Here is a 19,796-nt window from a genome sequence, read left to right on the forward strand (position 1 = left end):
GGTGCAGCCTGGCGGAGCGGCGCTGGTCTGAACTCCCCGAGCTTCGTGAGTGACCTGCGAAGGACTTTTTTTGCTGCTTTTTTTTTGCGTATGCGCAGCCCTCTTTAGCTTTGCGACCATGCCAGCTTTTCACGACGGATCTCTTTCATGTTTGTGGGAAAGCTGAGATTGGCTGAGACCAGGCTTTACTGGAGATCTGAGAGGCAGATATCAAGTCAACGCTGGAAGTTTTTCCTTTTCTTCTTCTCTGTCATGCTCTATAGCTCCAGCTGAGAGCTCTGAACCTCTGCTGCTTCCCCTCGCCAACCTGCTTCAGCCTGAAGATCTCACAGATTCTCGTCTGACTGGAGAGACTGAAGCGAGCTGCGGCGGCTTCTTGTCAGAGACCGAACCAATTGCAAGGCCGCCGTTTAGGTTTATGAACGCAGCTCTGGAGGCATGACAGCCTGGCTCACATTACCCAGAGTTCCACTCTGCTGGCGATGGAAACCTCTGGGATGTGAAAGATCCTTGCCTCTATTTTGAGGGGTTAAGACAATAAGACACTTATACTGTCCCTTCCCAGGCTGAGCCTTAACTCATCCCGTTTACTGGAAGGAATTTAACAGGCGACAGCTGGGGCCCTACGGGGCATGATCCCATCCTAAATCATTAGTAATGATAGTCTTATTTTATACAGGCTGCTCACTTCATGCTCTCCCTCTTTCTCTCGCTGGGAGGCTTGAAATTTCTTTTTGCCGTTTCTCTCTGGTCTGTTATTCCAGTTTAAACTATCAGGTCAGGTTTGCTTCAGTCATCCTAGAGTCATTCATTCCTCACAGCTTAGCAGAGAGGGTTTCAAAAAAGTTTTCAGAGTAAAAAAAAAAAGTTTGCGTGATTTTAAAGCCAGTCGCAGCATGTGCTATTGACTGGAAAGTGAAATGAGCCCTGACTACTGGAGCACCAGGTGACACATAAAGCACTCGAACACACTGAACGACCCTGTGGGTCTAAGATTACGGTTGAGGTTACAACCGCTAATCTTGGCTGTAACTTTCAATCACAGTTCAGAACAAACCGAAAAAGCACATTTTGGGCGTTTTTTTTTACGTGGCAGCAAAAATTTAATTTTCTGTAATTTCCATCTGTAAGAAAATGTTTGTTAAATTATACCTGGCTGGCAGGCGACACCTGAAACACAGTTCCAGTCTGTTAACTGGTGTTCTAAATGAGTGAGCAAAGTATATTAAACTGCAGGTAACCATAGCAACGGTGTCTCTGCTTTGTCCTGTGTTACTCACAGGTGAAACAGACCAAACCATGAGTTAACTTGACTCACAGTTTCAACACAGCTTCACCTGGTGCCACAAAAAGTGGGTAAAGAAAAATGAAGTAATACAATAAGGGCATTGTGGGTAAAAAGCAACTATGTACCATTTTTTTTTTACCTTTCAACTGTTTTTTTTTAACCTTTATTCATCGTCAGGGAGTTGACCAATCATCCTGCGTCAATACAAACAGCTGCACACATTCACACCTGGAAATGTCCACTCGCAGCAGCCATCACCTACTGAGCCGACCCTCAGAGCAGCTGCTGAGGGACGTGAGCAGCGGTCCAAATACTCGCTGGGTGAATCCGGGATTCGAACCAGCAGTTTTTGGATCACAAGCCTGATTTCAGAGTCCTCAAGCTGCATCTGTTCGCGCTGTTTGTGTGTAACGAAGCCTGAGCTCCCCAGAGACCCATCAGCCACTGACCTGAACACAGGTCAATGACCAGGGAAAGGAAAACTGAAAGATGAGACACTGCAGAGGGTGTGTGTGTGTGCGTATGTGTGTGTGTGTGTGTGTGTGTGTGAAAAAGAGAGAGACAGACAGAGGAAGAGAGACAGATCAGAGATAAAGGGATATTGTGTCACTAAGGTTTGAGATGGAAGTCTTATTCCATGAGTGTACACGTTCTGTATCAGTGTGTGTGTGTGTGTGTGTGTTTACTGAGTGTATTATTATCTCCTGACTGAACCTGCAGCAGCGTGTGCCTCAGGATGACAGATAGCATCATTACAAAGCACTGCTTGTCCTCAAACCGCCTCCCAAAGGCAAACATCACACACACACACAGAGAACAACACACTTCATGTTAACAAAAGGGCTGTTTGCTTGTTAGGACTCACAATATGTCACCTTCACTCAAAGCACACACACACACACACCCAAGAAGCCACTTCTATCATCTAATAAAGTGCACATTGTTAAAAAGCCACAAAAATGATCAATATCTTGAAATTGGTGAAAACATTAAAAATTTCGACACGTTTATAGAGCAAAAAAAAAAAAAAACTTCTATCAACTCTTCCTGTTGCGACATATTTTGTTTCAGTCCAGCTAATGTACAGCAGGACTCCACAAGAGCTTGAATTACTTCTTTACAAGGAGAATTTTGTGCAGTTCAACCGATAAAAAAGGTGCTCCGTTCCTCTCTTCTCTTTCAAAGGCTGCGGGATCATTTCAGCAACAACTGCAATGAAACCCAAGCTGTGAGCCCGTTATCCAAGCGCGTTATGAGAGTGGATCAGACGGTCAGTAAGTTCACATAGAGGGAAGCCGCGGCGGGTAGTTTCTGTGGTCGGTATTATTACCGCAGACAGCGCTGACTCTCGTCTGGCTGCAACTTTGGTCGCACTGCACAACACTGGCCAAAGGAATATTGTTTTTCCTCCTGAATGTTGTGTGTTAGGAAGTGAAGGTCGACATCTTCCCATGGAGGGTTGCATGCAGTTATTAAAGATGTTCCAACAAAAACCACACGGACAGAGAGAAGCACAGCACAGTTCTGCATATCCTCGATTTATGTATATTGTCATAAAGAAGCAATTTTATTGAGGATAATTCAACTATATTCGAATATAAATCAACACTTTCTCTAGAAACGACTGTCTTGAGTATCTCGAAACATGAAATAAAGGCGATCCCTGCGCTAGAATCAAGCTTAATTTAAGCTGCAGATCCTTCTCACTTTTTTTAAAGAAAATAAAAACTCAAACACAAGTTGAGCCGACACATTTTTGCAGTGAGGTGGAAACACCGTCTTCTGTTCATCCCCCATCCTCCTGTTCAGGCAACACAACACAGAAGCTGTAGGAGTCTAGCTCTGCATGCCTGGGATCAGCCAGTCGCACTGATGAAGCCTCTAAATGTCTTTATGACTAAACACATAGCAAGTCCCGCTGCCTTTGACTTATGACCTGGATGACTGGGAATCGGCACAGACTCATAAATGCCATGTTATATACATTTAGCACCTTTTTAAGACCCCTTATAATTAAGCTACATCAATTTGAGACGTTTTAAGGGCCTGCAGACAGCGCGCTGAAAGGCCGGTGAGCGTCAGGGTCGGATAATTTAAAACACCTTCAGGCCATCGCCGTAAAGGCCAGCCAGGCTAACCAAGCGATGACGTGCTTCAAGCATGCGTGCGTGTGTGTGTGTGTGTATCATTTTCCTGCAATAAGTAGAATTAAGGCTGACGGAGGTGAAGAGAGCCAGAGCATCCTAAAGGCCTCGCTCTGCTACCGTACCTGCGTCAGAGGTGACAGCTGGATCCGACAGATCAGACTGTGGATTTTCCATTTCCTGTCCTCTCATGTTTGTCCGACACTTTAGCTCTTTTCCGTTGTCGAGAACTCTTTTTTTCTTCTTGATGGTTTTTGGAGGGGGGCGTTAGTATGTATAATGACAATACCATGCATGTGACAGCGAGCTAGAGGAGTTATTCAGCTTTGCCTGCTGTTCATCTTGTGCTTTGCTAATCTTTTTTTTTTAACCAGATAGATCCAGGATATAAGGAGCCAGAGGGACTAAACTACGGAACTAAAACATGTTTGTGTTTGCACAGCATCTCAGGAACTGCAAAGATGAAAACAATGGCTTTATTTATGATGTCAGTTTAAGGTTTGAACAGGTGCTGGAAAGGAGATGAACAGGGATGTATAAGGGGGTGTTTCATTCGTATTTCTCTCTCTACACAAATGTAGTTTCAGTGTTAACAGCATTAAAAGAATTTCCCATCCCAAGTGCTAAAAAGTAGCTGCTGTATGGTTGACCCTGCTTCAGGGTCTTCCCTGTTTGCAGCCTGGAAACTATTCCCTCAGGAACAGGAGGTTTTTAAGAGCCTGCATTGGGTCCTTACAGTCAGAGAGCAAGCACTCGTTGTAAGCTGCATTGGATAAACCCGTCAGCTAAATAAATATTAAGTCATGTGAAATCTAATGCATGAAAAGCACCGTGAAATATTTCTGAGTTCCAGGAATCCTCTTCTCAAACTGGGCAGGCTGTGCAATCTTTGTAATCCAAATGACGGACAACGCATTTTGGGCTATGAAACCCTTCTTGCACTCACCACATGAAACACCTCAGCATCCTGACCGGTGGTGAGGACCATCTGGGGCTGGAGGCCGGACTGGAGGAAGAAGCCGTGAGCCGCCACCGTGCAGCCTCCGCTACAGCGAGGGGGGGGAGAACGGATGTTAGCATCGGCCTCAGACGGAGACACAGTAGATCCCCACTGGGAGGGACCTGCTGTTAGCGTTAGCAGTTTAGCCACTCATCACCTCCTACTCGTTTCCTCCGGCTGTAAAACTACAGCTTTAATCTGTCTCGGCTCGTCCGCAGATATCCTCAGCTAAAAATCGCCCTCGCTTTCTTTCTCTATGTCCTCTTTTTAGGCGAAGGAACATACAAGAGCACAACTTTGAAGGAAATCTGTCCAGCTGGAATTGTGATCTTTAAAAGCAGCTCAACACAGGTCAGCACACACATGGAGGATAACTGTCGCTCTAACCTGACGAAGGAGCGCGACGGCTGGATGCTGTTGATGATCGGGTCCTGGTTGTAGGTGAACAGCACAGGGGCGTGGCGCTCCACCCAATCCACCATCAGCTTCACGGGCTGCTTGGAGGGAACAGCGTGCGGGGGAGTCTTACAAGTCAGCATGCTCGACGACAAGCTGATGGTGGAGATTGGGGTGGGGGGGGGGGGGGGGGGGGGTGGGGGGGGGGTTGAGGGGAATGAGTAAACACACAGGATATATTCTTGTGTTAGCACGTACAGTGGTGGCCATTGTTCAAGCCTCAAGCAGATAATTCCCGAAGACTCCTGCTTGAGCGGGAAAGGAGACACAATGAGGAAGTGACTGAATACATGAGACAAAAAGAACCACTAACAAATCCTCCAGGCTGAATTTGTCCCAGTAAAATTACAGCAATGCCAAGGGACACTGGAGTATGTGTGTGCAAACAATTCCTCCACAGTATGTACAGTGCAACCTTCCAAATTCCTTTCTAAGAACGGAAAAAAAGAAGGCAGATGCTTGATATGCAAACTTTTCCTGCTGTGCAGTGGGCCAGGACAAGAAATGTTGCAGAAAAGAAAGAAAAGAACGGATAAAAAGGCGACAGACCTCTGGATCTTACAGGCTGCCTTCCCTATCGTCACCTCTCGCCTGCTTCCAGTGTCCAGGAAGGCTCCTCTGATGGTCAGCATGGTGTTCCCAGACTTCGGCCCGAATGTCGGGAAGATTTCGTGGATCACAGGGTCCTGGATGCAGAGACCACCAGACATGATGAATAGCTGTTTACATGCTAGTTCTCTACTTCATCAAACTTAAATTTACAGTACGACACATGCCACATGCACATATGTTGTTTTTGTGTCTTTTCCAAACTGGCTCATGAACTTCTTGAAACATACGCAGATTTTTTTAAAAAGTTCAATCAAAAGAAAGAAAAAGCACCACTCTTACCACGAAGGTGAAGCCCTCCATCTTGGCTACCTTGTGGCCACTGGTGACCTTCACTGTGTGTCCTGATGGGGTGAAGTTCCCACTGAACACTGGGGAACACTGAATCTCAGTCCACCTAGACACAACCCCCCCCCAAACACAACACAGAGCAGGCATTATACCCCGAGCCACCCGGCATTTAGCCTAATTCAATGATGATCTACTGCCCTGCAGTAGTGCACAAAGAGGCCATCTTCATCTGGCATCGGTGGTGCTGTTTTTATTTTTTTCCCCCCCAATTTGTAATGAGGTTGTTTGTAGTGAAAGCGCCTTTTGAATGGGACATGGCCCCGGTGGATTTGGGAGAGTGGAAAGTCTGGATGCAGCGATTTTTCCCAGCAATTTTTCAGTTAGAGGAGTCATGTGTTGAATGCGGCCGGCGGAGAGAGAGGGAGGGGGGCTTCTTAACATTCTTTCTTCAACACAATAAGCTCTATTAAACCTGCTCTGCCCCTATAGGACGCCAGCGTACGGGTCCCTTTACCTCACAAACACCCACCACCGAACACACACTGTCTCTCTCTGCCTCTCAGAGGTGCCTTTTCAGATGCTCGTCTCAAAATGCACACACAGTGCAAAGCATCGGCTTTCCACGAAACGCACGCCGGCCCGGGATGCGCTTAGCATGACGCGGACGCTGCGTGCTTCCCGATCCACAGCACACACACACACACCTGTTGATGCTCTCTTGTCTGGAAAGTCTGCAGGGAGCCCCCGCCACCTCCATGGTCACCAGAGAAGGCTTGAAGCTCTCCGTCTTGTCGAAGCCGAAGTTGCGGCCGCACACCGTCACCATCGTAGAGCCTCGTATTGGTCCAGACGTTGGGAAAACCTACAGCACACACGCATTGTAAGCATTTACTCATCGGTTCGAGGTCATCATGATAAAATGAAGCATCAGCAGTGACTACAATCTAATGTTACAGATATAACTAATGCAACTTTTGCCATAAATTCTTCACTTCCTGTTTCAAAGAGGATGTAGCTGCTCCACCACCTGCCTGGTGTTGTTCCAGGTGTATTTGTTTTCTCATCTTTGCTGGGAGGTTAAACATTATGGGTGTTTTTTTTCCCTAAGCCCACCAGCTGCCATGGTACGGATCCTTGAACCTGATCTGAAACGCCAGTGTCTACAGTCTACATGAAGCCTGATGGCGACTCTGAAAGTCTTCCAGTGGAGCTTCATTCCTTCTATAGATTGACCGCTGCCATAATTATATTCATCATGCAGCTTGTGGATAGGCTTGGATTTTGTTTCTGGAAGTTTCTTGTGCTAAAGCTTCTTTAAGCATTTAACTGGTTTACCTGCTAGATCAACAATGCTGCCACTTACTGCAGTAAAAGATTTTAGAAAAATAAACTGGCACTTGGAAGATCCACCAGCTAAGTGTTGTGTAAGAAACAACCTTTCTGCAGTGAGTTCCAGCTCTTTTCATAATCCTGCCTGTTAAAACAGGCCCAGAGGAAGAGAAGCTTTTACAGGTTCTTGTCCTGTTAACCCATTTTGTTGCATTCAGGGCAGTGGAGGGTTTGTTTCTGGAGACAACCTGACAGCATGGGGTGCAGCATTAAAGTCATAAAGAATGAACACCACCCACACTGAGCTCGGTAAAGCCTCACAGTGCCAGAGCGGCGTTAAGTAGGACAGCGCTGCTGTTTCAGGAGGGACCACGACTGCTGAGACAAATACTCTGCAGACGCACAGGGTGAGAGAGAGTTTGAATAAAGTTTAATTTGATCACGTGATCGGCGTCCCAGTAAACTGACGCAGCAGCAAAGACGTGAGCTCACCTTAGTGATGACAGGTGCGCAGTAGTCCTGCGTCCAGAGGGAGGGGGAGGGACACTGGCCGGCTCTGGTGCAGCGTCCGTCACACCAGCCACATTCGGTCACCCGTGACGACAGCAAACAGGAAGTACAGGTGGTCAGCTGACCACAGCCGGGGCCAATCAGAGGGACCTTAGTGATCTAGCAAGAGGACAGAAAACATAGATTAAATGTTTCTTAATTCCTGTCAGACACAAGAACAAAGTGTGCCAGATGGAAAGAGATTAGAAGAAGAAAGGAAAAATGTTTGGGTGCAGAACGCTGGCGGCGAGCCTGCAGGAACATCGTTCTCTGTTATTTACTGCCTCTGCTCTGCTGTTGTTTTTCTGCTCTCAGTGAAAGATTGTTTTTCTCACTAATGTAAGAAATTTGTCAGGATTATGTTCTGGTTGTGGCTCAGAGAGGAACGCGGGACCGTCTGATCCTACTGAATGTGTAGAACAGCAGTATATTCTCTACATGGCACAGCCGTTTTCTCAAACCTCTTCCCAGTTTGCAGAGGATACAACCAAGAAGGACTTTTCTGCGTCTACAGCCGCTTTTATCTGGATTAAACAGTCCTAACAAGCAAATATACATAACTTTATGTTTGAGGTAATATCAAACGTAAGTCTTTGTCTGACTTTTTATAACCGAATAATGAAATCTAAGAAGTGTCATGACACTTATTTGATTCAAGGCAACACTATACTATTGTTTCTGATGTTTATATGTGTGTAATTTGTATATTGTCCTTGTTTAGGCCAATATTTGGAAAGTAGCTTGTACTGAAGATGATGGGTTATACAGAAACAAAGAAACCATCTCCTTTTGCAATTATCCTTCCAACTCTGCATTATTTTACCTGCTCAATTACAACCATCATTTTTACCAGTTTGAATATCTTTAACACTCACAGCAATCCTTTTTGTGGCACGACACCCACCTTGTTTCCTGTGGCCATCAGCAGAGCTCCATCCGAGTGGTCAGCGTCCAGCAGCGTCACGCTGGCGGAGACGGGTCTCGAGTCCAGACGGACGTTCACATGAGGAGACGCAAATCTGGAGAACAGCACCTGAAGGACAGAGGACGCGTTAACGCAGTCGTCTTAAAGGGGAATTTCTAAACGTAACGCTACAACATCGTCACGACTCAGCTTACATCATCTCACGCTGACTGTAACTGAAAATAACAATAAAGTCAAATAACAGAGCATGAAGGTAGCCGACTGCAGGCGAGCTCCAACAGACACATGAAGCATGCAGGCAACCAGACACCATTCAAAATTTGGCCGATTCAAGTATTGAGTTATTGGCACTGATCAACAGATCCCTTATGGACATTTTTTACTGTAAAATTTCAATCATTCAGTCACCAAAACATCTTCACAGAAGACTCCACGTGTAGAAGTAGAAATCATACAATTCCTGTATGATATAACATAATCTGTCAGGAATTAGGAGCAGATGACACCTTAATCTGTTTGTTCTTTATTGGATGGTCAGCTGCAGTCAATCCTTTGAATTTCTCATTAAATAATCACAACCTTTTCTCATACAGTGGCTCCATTTGATGCCTAACTGTGTACGCTCATTTTTTAAAAAAGCAACCAGCACGCAGGTCAGGTGAGGACACCTGGCTCCGACGTGGGATCTTGTTCACTCGTCACCGCAGCTTTTCATTGTCGCTGTGTTTATTTGGAACGCTTCGCAACGTTGGTCATGGCACACAGCGTACATTAAATGAGAGGAACACATGATCTGGAGTCAACAATGGATCCGCAGCATCACCTGAAGACGAATCAAGCCACGAGGGTGAAAAAGCGGACGACACACCTCGACCGGGAGCTGGTGAAGGAAAGTGATCCGGGTTGTGTCATCTTGTCCTGTCAAAGGTCTGGTTTTTATTTTAGATTATGCGTCATTTAGAGGGAAAAACTATACTTTAATACATTTAAACTCCTGTGATGTTTTTAGTGCTTTTAAAAGAATCATAAAGTCGGCTTTATGTTATTTGTCTAAAACGACCAAACAAAGTCACACTTGACATTTTGGGAGATTCCGTCTTTTGTTATCTCTCTGAGAGTTTGATAGAAAGAAAGAACAATATCAATTTCACTTCTGTGTGTTCAGTAAACAAACTGATCCAGGACCTGTAAAGCCTCGCTTAACAAACACTGGAAGAAGAAACAGCGAACGAGCCATCAATTGGGGCCTCAAACAACAACAAAGCTGCTTTTTAAACATCTTTTTCTGTTTTTAACATGTGTAGAAACAGAATACTCAGAAACCGCTAATACAGAAAATGTATTAGTGACTGTAGCTAACAAGACACTGCATGTAAAGTTGCAGTTGGATGGCGTATATATTCTGAGGTGATTTCTGCTGCCTGCTTCCAGCTAAAACATAAAACACTTCATGCATCAACTGTTTAAACACAGACAAAATTAGACGTTGTCCCTCCAACGCTTAATAAGGATATTTAAAAAACGGGTTATTTATTTAATCACAAGTTTAAGAGCTCTAAAACTGGTCAGCTTCAGCCTTTGCAATGCCTGCAGTCTTGAATTAACATTTTATCTGAAACACATCACTGTCTGTATACTAATAAGCGGTAAATATCTTTGGCTAAGAGCTAACTTTTAAGAGAGACTCTCAAACAAACTTCTAACACGGTTCAGAGGGAATTGGCACACTGATTTCAGGGCAAAGAATAAGAAGACGCAGCCGGCGGTGGAAACACTGTGTTCTCAGACACACACACACACACACACACACACACACAGATGCACGAGTCTGCACAGACGGTGTCACGCATGCACACACAAACACTTTAAATAACACACAGGTCATACGTCATAAACACACACACTCCAACGTACCCACACCCACAAACACACACCCACACCCGCACACCTGGAACTGCATTTATCATTTGCGGTTACGCTGCAATTACAGGCCTGGGAGCAAACAGAACAGAACAGGGTCTCTAATGGGGTGTGTGGTTGCTCCAGTTACATGAAGCCCTCTAAATTATACCATTCCCTCCATCACACACACACACACCCACACACACACAAACACACACGCAGAAAGACAGAGTCCATGGACAGACACAATCTTTCTGCCATGTCAAGATGGAGTTGCAGTGCGACATTTATAATGTCAGCAAAATCAATCTCACACACACTCACATGCACACACTGACACACACACAGCACACACCTGGCTGCCCGTAACACACCGATGCTGCAGGGATGGGAGTTATGACATGTGTGTATGATTTATGACTAAACCAAACACCGTACAATGCACTTGAAGATTTTTCCAGCCACTTAATAAAAGTTAGTGTGTGTCAGTAAATACCCACAACCCTCTGCGCTGTAAATCTGAACTGTGAGTTTGCTGATTGGCTGATGTACTGCTCGCCCTCTCCTCGCCCTCACAAATGCCTTGTTTTCCAGCGTCATTCCTCCCACTGTTTGAGCCTCATGATCAACGTTAGCTTTGTAACAGCGAGTATAATGGGTGGCTTTCCGCTGGGGACGAGGCCATACAACAGGCATCTCTCTGGAGGTAATAGCGGTGTAAATTACAGCTTATTGTATTAAGCAGGCGGGGGGAAGTTTGGCCTATAAACACGGCCACTGTGTTATTCCCACAGTGGCCCAACTGAAGCCGAGGGATACACTTCCTGAGAGGGGGGGTACAACGCTCTATTTCTTTCACTGCCTCAACTCCATGTTCCATCTTGTCGAGTCCACTGGGAGCGAGCAGGAAACTGAAATACATGAAAAGTTGACAAGTTCTTTTTATCATCTAACAATGAAATGAGCCGCCTGAGCAAAGACGACCATCCCTCTCTCAGACTCTTTATGTAGCTTCGCTTCGGGGGAGGGCAGGTGGCCGGAGGGTCGTCAGTTCAAGCGCGCGCATTGGAAAATCATTGCTGGGAAGGCGAACGAGGCGCTGCAGTCACACAACTCGGGCCTGCTGTTGGCAGCAGCTCTGTCCGTTGTGACAGAATTTACTGAAAAGGATAAGTGCTGAGATTTAGGAATGAGGTGACGTCTTTGCACAGAATAGAGCACAAAAACACACAAGTTTACTTATCATAGCACTCTAACATATTAACAAAGTCACACCCACCTGAAATCTGGGCAATAATCCCTCATTGACAGGAAAACTCTGTGCCCACACATCTGCAGCAAGTACTTGGGCATGCATTTAAAACGTGCACAAAACAGTGTGCTTATTATTCCCTGCTCATGCACTGTATTATATGATGAATGAGCATCTTCACAGATGTATTACATGGTGCATTTCTGTCATAATTAGCGTTGGTATTGTGATTTGATGTTGTTGTCCTGTTATGTGCTTGAGGTTTTGATCTCAATGTGACTTCCTAGTTAAATAAAGTTTGTGGATTTCTTTTGCTTTTTGCTTTATGTTTCTTGGAAAGTGAGCTTTTTAAACATCTGTCCTGCTTGGTCTCTCTCTAACACTTAGCGGTATGATAGCTAATGTGCTAAAGTGAGCAAATATTCCCTCTGTCGGAGCTTTCTGTCTCAATGACGGCAGAAAACGCTCGATTAAATGGAGTTCTGCAGCGCCGGACAGCTGCTCTCCTCTTCAGACCTTCTTAAACCCTTCAGCTAAAACAATGAAATTCAGCCAATTCAGCTGACCACAAAAAAACAAAACAAAAAGAGGAGGAAGAAACTGAAGCAGGGCCTGCAGGAGGTAGGGGGGGGGTCCTCGGTGGTAGAGAAAACACACAGCAACAGCTGCTCCGTGAGCAGAAAATGCCGTGCGAGGGAACGTGTCAGTGAAGCCCGCCGTTCACCATTAACGTGCCGTTCGGCTTGTAAGCCCCCTTGTACCCCCACTACCACCGCCTCGACCCCCTCCCCATCCTCCGTCCACCCCTCCCTCTCCGTGCAGCTGTCGAGCCTTTTTTCCACGTCTCTCTTGCCGTTTTTTTTTTCTTCCAGGCGTGTCTTTTCATTCTTGTGTTTCAAAAACACGTGAGGTAATTCGGCGTTTACTTCATGTGTTTCATTCCGCTCGCTGTAGCCGTCGGTCGACTGCCGCCGTAATGATGCACCAACAGAGCATCGCTCGCTGTACCTCACCCTGCAGCTGCATAGAGCTACACTGCTAGAGTGGATGGACAGAAAACACCACATGAAAAGGGAGGGAAAGTGACTCCAGTGAGTCACAGTGTGAAACGCAGCTACACAGGCTAGTCATACTGACTCAATTAAGTTGAATGCCAAAACGTTATGTTAGGTTATATCTTACCTTGATGATCAGTGCTTGTATGACTCTTCAAAACAACATAAGGCAACTAACAGGCCTCCGACAGACCAAATCCACTTTTAAACTGCAGGTGCGCTGGCACAAAAAGCAACAAAAATCATTTCGTGTGCCAGGTCTCAGTCTGGAAAGTCATGAAAACATATTCGTGCTTAGTACTGATTGGATGCTTTGCATGTTTAAATGTAAAACCTTGGCTGAAACTGGTTCAAAGGAGAAACCTGACATCTTAGTTACATACAAGCATTGTTTATAAAGTATGAAAGTTGAAAGAAAATGTTGTATTTCAACCAGCTGAATCTACTTTTAACCGAGATGTCGAGACATCCTTTGACCTGCAAATTACAAAATCAGTGCTTATATGGAAACCACCTGCTAAAAGGAAGAGTGGCCTCTAACAGGACTGTACAGACACTTAAATCCTCTGACGGTCTTGGCATAAACTGCTAATTAAAGCTTCAGAAAGCACGTATTAATGTCAGCGCTGCAATTCAAAAGTAACTTGCAATCAAGGCAAGTGCTCAAGGATGCATATCCTGGCGTAAAAAGCACATTTACAGAAGATGGAGGACGGGAGTGGTCTCCTCTTCAGACCTTGTCAAGGGTTTCTATTATTCTGTTCTGTTACAAAGCAGCGTGGGATAGTCCACTGTCTATGTCATGTGCTGTCAATTCTGCATGTGAGGTCCTTGTTCCTGAATCACATGTGAAACTCTCACTTTCACTCTAGTGAAGAAGAAATACCAGCGCACTGACGACAGTCGAGGTGAGTCAGAGTCGAGTTCACAATGGATTTCTATGCAAATACAACAGAAGAAGCTCGAAGCGAATCATAATCGTTGCTCCACATGACGCAAACTCACAAAACTAAACCCCTCCTGTGAGCGGTGACAGCCACGGGTCTAATTTTATTCCCTAAAACTGTCCTCATTTATTAAAGTGCAGAAATGTGGATCATAGCACCCTCTGGTCGCTGTCCTGCCTTCATTCAAGTTATCCCCTGACTCAAATCCTCTCCGAGCCACGCTGAAATGTCACGTACGGGATGTTGAAAGCAGCTAACGAACGATCAGGAGCTGGAATCAATGGTTGGTTTGTGCTGACAGACAACATGGACTGTTTGCTCAGATGGCAGACTGGAACGTGGGCTTTTTGGAGGCTCGCTGAGCAAAGGTTAAAGGTAAGCAAATAGTGCAAACAGAAAGGTCCTGCTGCTCGGTCATAGTCTCCCCCAACCTGCCTCTAGCAGGAGCACCTGCAGCTGACGGTGTGTTGTGTCTCCAGCGGGGTGCTTTCACTCCTCATCTACCAACATCCTGCTGCATTTACATGAGCAACGAGAGCAGGAAACCTCCCTGGCCACCGCAGCCTCAGGGTATCTGTTTGTGCTTAACTGCTAGTATTTCCATGCAAATTAGGCTCTTGCCAGAACAACGTGACTGCTTTACCTGAATGTGGCGTCCGTCGGCGGTGCCCAGGTATGCCACCGCACGGCCATGCACCGGCACCACGTTGATAGAGGTGACCAGGGTGTTGGTCAGCTCTTTGTGCCAGTACTCCAGCCTCTGGACAAACTGGGTCACCTGCAGGCGGTACTTGCCCTCTTTCCCTTCATGGATTCCCTCATGTGGGTCGCAGTCGTCCGACGAACTCTGCAAAGAAACCAAAGGCATCGGTTAGACAGATCTCCCCGCAGCGCGCTCCAGGAATAACAAAATATACAGCGAGAATAACCGTGGACAGGGAGCTTCTTATTGTGGTTGAAGGCATGACACTGATATGACATAAAGCGCAGCAGGGAGATGTCAGCACCATCCGTGTGGTCATGTTTAACGCTGAAGAACATCCACTTCAAAGGAGTTCACTGAATCTGGAACGAGCTGTAACGACGGCCGATTGCTTCAAATATTAGATCATGCATTGTTAGCCATACTTTCTGGGAATCGTCAGCTAGATTGGGTCATTTTTTCCAAACAGGCTGCTCTCTTAAAAACTTCTCGTTCTATAATATCATGTTGAACTATCTTCTTTCATATCAGGCCCGATGGGGGAGGGTTAAGAGCCAAACCTCCTAAGCCCCCCTTAGCTACTCTTTCATCAGGCTGTGCTCGTAATGGAGGTCTCGGCGTGATAGTACCTCGAGGGCGAGTCCACGCTTTGTTGAATAGAAGTTTTTGGACGGCAGGATTTCATGGGAAACAGCGAGGAGACTTTCACGCTGTTTTTCATTCCAGAAACGCCTTTTTCTCTCTCCAACTGGGCAACCCCACTTTTTTCCCCCCCTTCTGTCTACACCCTCCTCTTCCTCTACTCGCGTCTCCTCGCTGGAGTTTTGAACCAAAAGCTGGCACTCCAGCTCCCCTCTTTGGTTTTCAAACGTCGCTGGGTTGTGCAGATTGTTGTGTCTGGAGCCTTTGGAGCATACAGTGAAAGCACAGACTGTAGCCAGAGCTGGATTCACGGCCTTTTCTCTCTCAGCACCCCCCCTCTTCGCTCACTGCCCTGCCCTGTTCTCTCACTGCGCCGGCTCTTTTTGTGTTTAGTCATGGCCTCCTGTCCCAGCCTCAGGTTTCATTAATTATTAATGACCCAGGGGGTGGCGAGCCTCTAGTGGCTCTTAAGGTCCTTGACCTGGCCGCCTGACCAGGCCTGAGCGTTCTGTTGTTTTCTCAGCTTCAGTGGATGGTGACCTCTTCACTGGACTCACAAGGAGAGTGGAGGGGGCACAGGTAGAACGACTGTGACGACGCCTCACAGAGCGCATACAGGTTTAGCACCAACCTCCTAATGCTAAACGTCTTGATTTCTTCACATACATGTTGCTGACCTTTGCTCTGACCTTTTCTTGCTACTTGTGGGAAAAAAACTGATCTAGCTGCATCAAACAAAAATGCTTTTAATCACTCACAGACTCATGATTGCTTTCTGCCCCAACCTAAAGCACTGCCCGGGTCATAAGGCCATTATTTGTGGTTTGCATGAAACATGCTGCATCATTTGTTCAGCGTGGATCTCAAAGGAGAGCTTTGAAGACGAGGAGAACAATGGTGGAGCTATAAATCAGGAAAGTAGCTTTCTTGGTGACATCACGCAGCCGAGGCGAACGGGACGGCACGAAGAGGAGAGCCGCGGAGAGCAGAGGAACCTGGCTATCTGACAAGCACGCAGAAACAAACCTTGGTCGAATTAAATGTCCTCAAGGCCAGTGGCTGCACTTAGAGAGACAATGGTTAGGTCAAACTGAGGGAAAATGTGGAGGAAATTGAAAGCTGGCAGAAAGGTTGGATGTTTTCATGCCAAGCGCACAGCTGTGAGGTGGTGCAGCCAGCTGATCTGCACTGAATTACTCAGCGTTAAAGAGCGGAGAACTGAATGACAGTTTGTGACTGAAACTGATTTGAACTTGGATAAAGATTCGGACACGTAGCAAGCGATGGGGGTTTGATGAAGTCCGAGAGCTGAGCACGAAGTAACATCTCCTCTTCCTCAAACACGATGGGCAGGTCGTCTTTGATGTGTGCACCTTTACAATGTCTACCATTAACCAGAACTTCAGTCTGGGATCATCGTGACAGACGATGAGATCTGCACGAATATGAAAAACATGGGAATCGGCTAAAACTTAACTCAAAATCACGGCAGACGGAGACGTCATGACCGCGGAGGTTAAGCCACGCGGCTCAGAAAACAGGCCCTGGGCTGATTATTTTCAGAGCAAACAAACAGGACTTTGGGGTGTTTGCTGAAGCGGAGCAGGGCGACGGGAGGGAGGGCCGGAGGGGTCGGCGAGGCATTCCTCTGCCTCTGTAAGGTATTCCTGAGGATCAAGGCAATGAAATTGGACAGTGGAAAGACTGTTTTGACAAGCCTCGTTTGAAGCTCCGCTGCTGTTATCCATGGCTGCTTCTTGGCACGGAGACAGAGACTTTTGGAGGACGTCACACTGACACTGCTGTTCCTCAAAGTGGTGCACAAAGTTCCAGAAAGAGCTTAAATATGTATGTTTTTAATTAAAGAAGAATTAAGTACTGACAAGTTTAAAAAAAACTCTATTAGCGACCACAAAAACTGAAAAGCTTGCAGAGTTTCATGATAAGCTTTTGAGCTAACGAGATGAGAAATAGGACGAAAAGCGAAGAGCCAGGAAAACATATTTCCTTTTACTGCCGGGCAATGGTGGTTTTATAACACTGGCGGCAGTTTGTCAACAAGAATACGAGCTAAAAGACTTCAAAAAAGGTTGAAATGTTGAAGGGGAGTGGTTCATAACTTTAGATTTTTCTTTAGAGCTAGGAATGAAATGAAATAAATGTTATGATCTTGTCAACTTTAGTGAAAAGCACCACAGGTTTGATTGACGGCAAGTCATCTTTTCACCTGCAAGTCGCCAGAACCACATGTGCTGATAGCAGCTGTGCTGGCCAGCGCAGGTCGGACTGAACCGGTACTTTTGATTCAAAGCTTATGCCACGATCACACCGGTGGCGGCTCTCGGCTTTCACCACCAGTGAAAATGTGTTTGACTCCGCCACTGCAGGAATGTTGCCGTCGCCGGCGAGCACAACACATAAATCAGCTGGCAGATTAGTTTATACTCGCTGAGTTTTAGTAGCCATACCAAAATGAGCGAGCGCTCTGCATAAGCTGAATTTAAAGCTAATTCTTCACCCTTCTCTTGCATTCAACTTCTGGAAGATTTATGTGTTGGGAAGTGCTCCTGATGTTCTACATCTCTCAGGGCATTTTGTGAACGTGTCTGTCAGCCGTAGAACAGGCAACCGTGGGGCAGATGCGTGAAATATTGTACACCTTTTGCTCCATACTTAACCAGCAGCCATTGTCCCCAAAACAACGCCATGGCGATAGGGTTTCGGTGTCGTGGAGCGCCTGAACCCTCCGGCGCTGCTCAGGAGAGTCAAGAGGGGGGTGAAAGGTGATCTGCGTGGTCTAATGTCGTTTTCATACTCTCGCTGTGGCCCCTGGGTCCTGTGTGAATAGACTCACTAATGCCTGAATTATAAGACATGGACTGGGTTACTGGCAGGAGAGGATTTGGATGTAAACATTGTCAGTGCCGTGTAAAAATAGGGTAAAGGCACTCTTGCTAATGTACAAAAATACACACTGTGCTGCAGAGGCTTAGCCCGAGTTAGCACACTTGCACAAACCCGTGGAGTCTGTCCCGTTGCTGGCCGCTCAGCTGGCTCTCGCACTGGAATAACAGACCTTTGACCTCCGGATTGCATGTGCGCTCCAGTCAGTGGAGAGGTTTGGTTGTCGTCGGGGAGTGTGGAAATGCATTTTTAAGGGAAAGTGAAATGCAAAGGAATGTGGAGGTCTCTGTGTGTGTGTGTGTGTGTATTGTTGCAGTATGTTGGGACACACATTACTGTACTCCACCAGGACTCAGGGTGCACGCTGTTCTGCAACCCGACCCTCAGTAGCTGTAACGACCGTGACGTGTGTGTGTGTCTGCACAGCACACAGGTGGCTGGTGGCACCAAGCATGTGCTGTCATGTGTTAATGTGTGTTTGCATGTGTGTGTGTGTGTGTGTGTGTGTGTGTGTTGCCTCAGGGGACTGTCAGGGTGTTGGGGACAGTTAAGGGAGCGAGAGTAGCTGACAATAAGCCGAGGACAGATCCTGGCACAGCTGGCCTCGCCCTCGCGTGCCCCAACCCCCCAGACGCCAGGCAGGAGCACAGCTTTGTTTATAATGGGGCCCTGAGGTGCGCAGAAAAATGGCCTCACACATAAACAGGTCCAACAGAAGACGCAGAATAATATGCGGACGAGACGTGCTGTTTTTCAGAAACGTGAAACCGCAAAGAAAACTAGAATTAGCACCTCGCGGTTGTGACTCTCCGCCAACCGTCAGTTTGCATTTACATCCATGTGTGTCCAGACTCATTTAATATATGTCCTGAAGACTCTGAAGGAATTTAATAAAACGTGTTGGTGTGTTTTTTGGAAGCTCTCATTACACTGACATATATGACTCCAGTGAATAATGTCCAGTGAGAAACATGTTGTCTTCACTTAGAGACTATTTGTCCAGAGGAGGACAGAGGACTGATAGAGAGCTTCATCACATGGTGCAACAACAATCACCTGAAGATCAATATCGGCACAACCAATCAGGATGGACTGCAATGCTTCAAATATGGACGCTGCTGCAGAGAAGCTACAAACTGAAGAACTTCACACACACAAGTTCAACCTGCAGCTCAGAAGATCTTTACAATCAGCACAGTTTTAAGGTGGACGCCCAAGATTAGAGACACCAGTTCAGGATCTGACCACATGTGAAATATGGTCACAATCTGCCTTCTGGTCCTGAGTTATGCTGCTGAATAATGACCAGAAAGAGTTTCTGCACAACATTATGATGTCACAGTGAAGCTGACCTTTGACCTTCTGGATATAAAATGTCATCACTTCATTTTATCCTGAGACATTTGTGTGAAATTTTTTGCCATAATTAGCGTATGAGTTCTTAAATTATGACCAAAGGGAGGTCACAGTGACCTTTGACCACCAAGTCTAAGTCTAAATACCTCATAGTCGAGTCTGAGCGGACGTTTTTGAAGAAATTCCCGAAGCGAAGTTTCTGAGATATCCCGTTTATGAGAACGTGAGGGACAGACAGACAACCCAAAAACAAAATAATGACGAATATTTTCATTCCATGCAATCTGGACATCCATGTTTGAAGGTTTGTGGTGATGTAGTGCTCATAGCTTTGATATGAAATGCTGTAATCATTGTTTTCAGGTGCAGGTGCATTTAGTCTAATAGATTGTGTTCAACACATCTGACACCAAAACTGGACAAAACAAACAAACAACAAAAAAG

At 46.1% G+C, this 19,796-nt stretch overlaps 1 protein-coding gene across 2 annotated transcripts in view; it reads right to left on the minus strand.

The window, feature by feature from the left end:
• The window catches only part of met (MET proto-oncogene, receptor tyrosine kinase), a 61,527-nt gene that overhangs the window by 22,103 nt on the left and 19,628 nt on the right, over window positions 1-19,796 (minus strand). For both annotated transcript variants that reach the window (XM_041939012.1, XM_041939010.1), the window contains exons 3-10: window positions 14,391-14,594; window positions 8,571-8,699; window positions 7,610-7,786; window positions 6,493-6,650; window positions 5,780-5,894; window positions 5,438-5,574; window positions 4,820-4,984; window positions 4,379-4,478 (exon numbers count right to left, since the gene is read on the minus strand). In XM_041939012.1, coding sequence (XP_041794946.1) covers window positions 4,379-4,478; window positions 4,820-4,984; window positions 5,438-5,574; window positions 5,780-5,894; window positions 6,493-6,650; window positions 7,610-7,786; window positions 8,571-8,699; window positions 14,391-14,594 — 1,185 coding nt within the window. The remainder of the gene's footprint in view (window positions 1-4,378; window positions 4,479-4,819; window positions 4,985-5,437; window positions 5,575-5,779; window positions 5,895-6,492; window positions 6,651-7,609; window positions 7,787-8,570; window positions 8,700-14,390; window positions 14,595-19,796) is intronic.

This window comes from Chelmon rostratus, chromosome 6, assembly GCF_017976325.1.
Source record: "Chelmon rostratus isolate fCheRos1 chromosome 6, fCheRos1.pri, whole genome shotgun sequence".
NCBI classification, from domain to species: domain Eukaryota; kingdom Metazoa; phylum Chordata; class Actinopteri; order Chaetodontiformes; family Chaetodontidae; genus Chelmon; species Chelmon rostratus.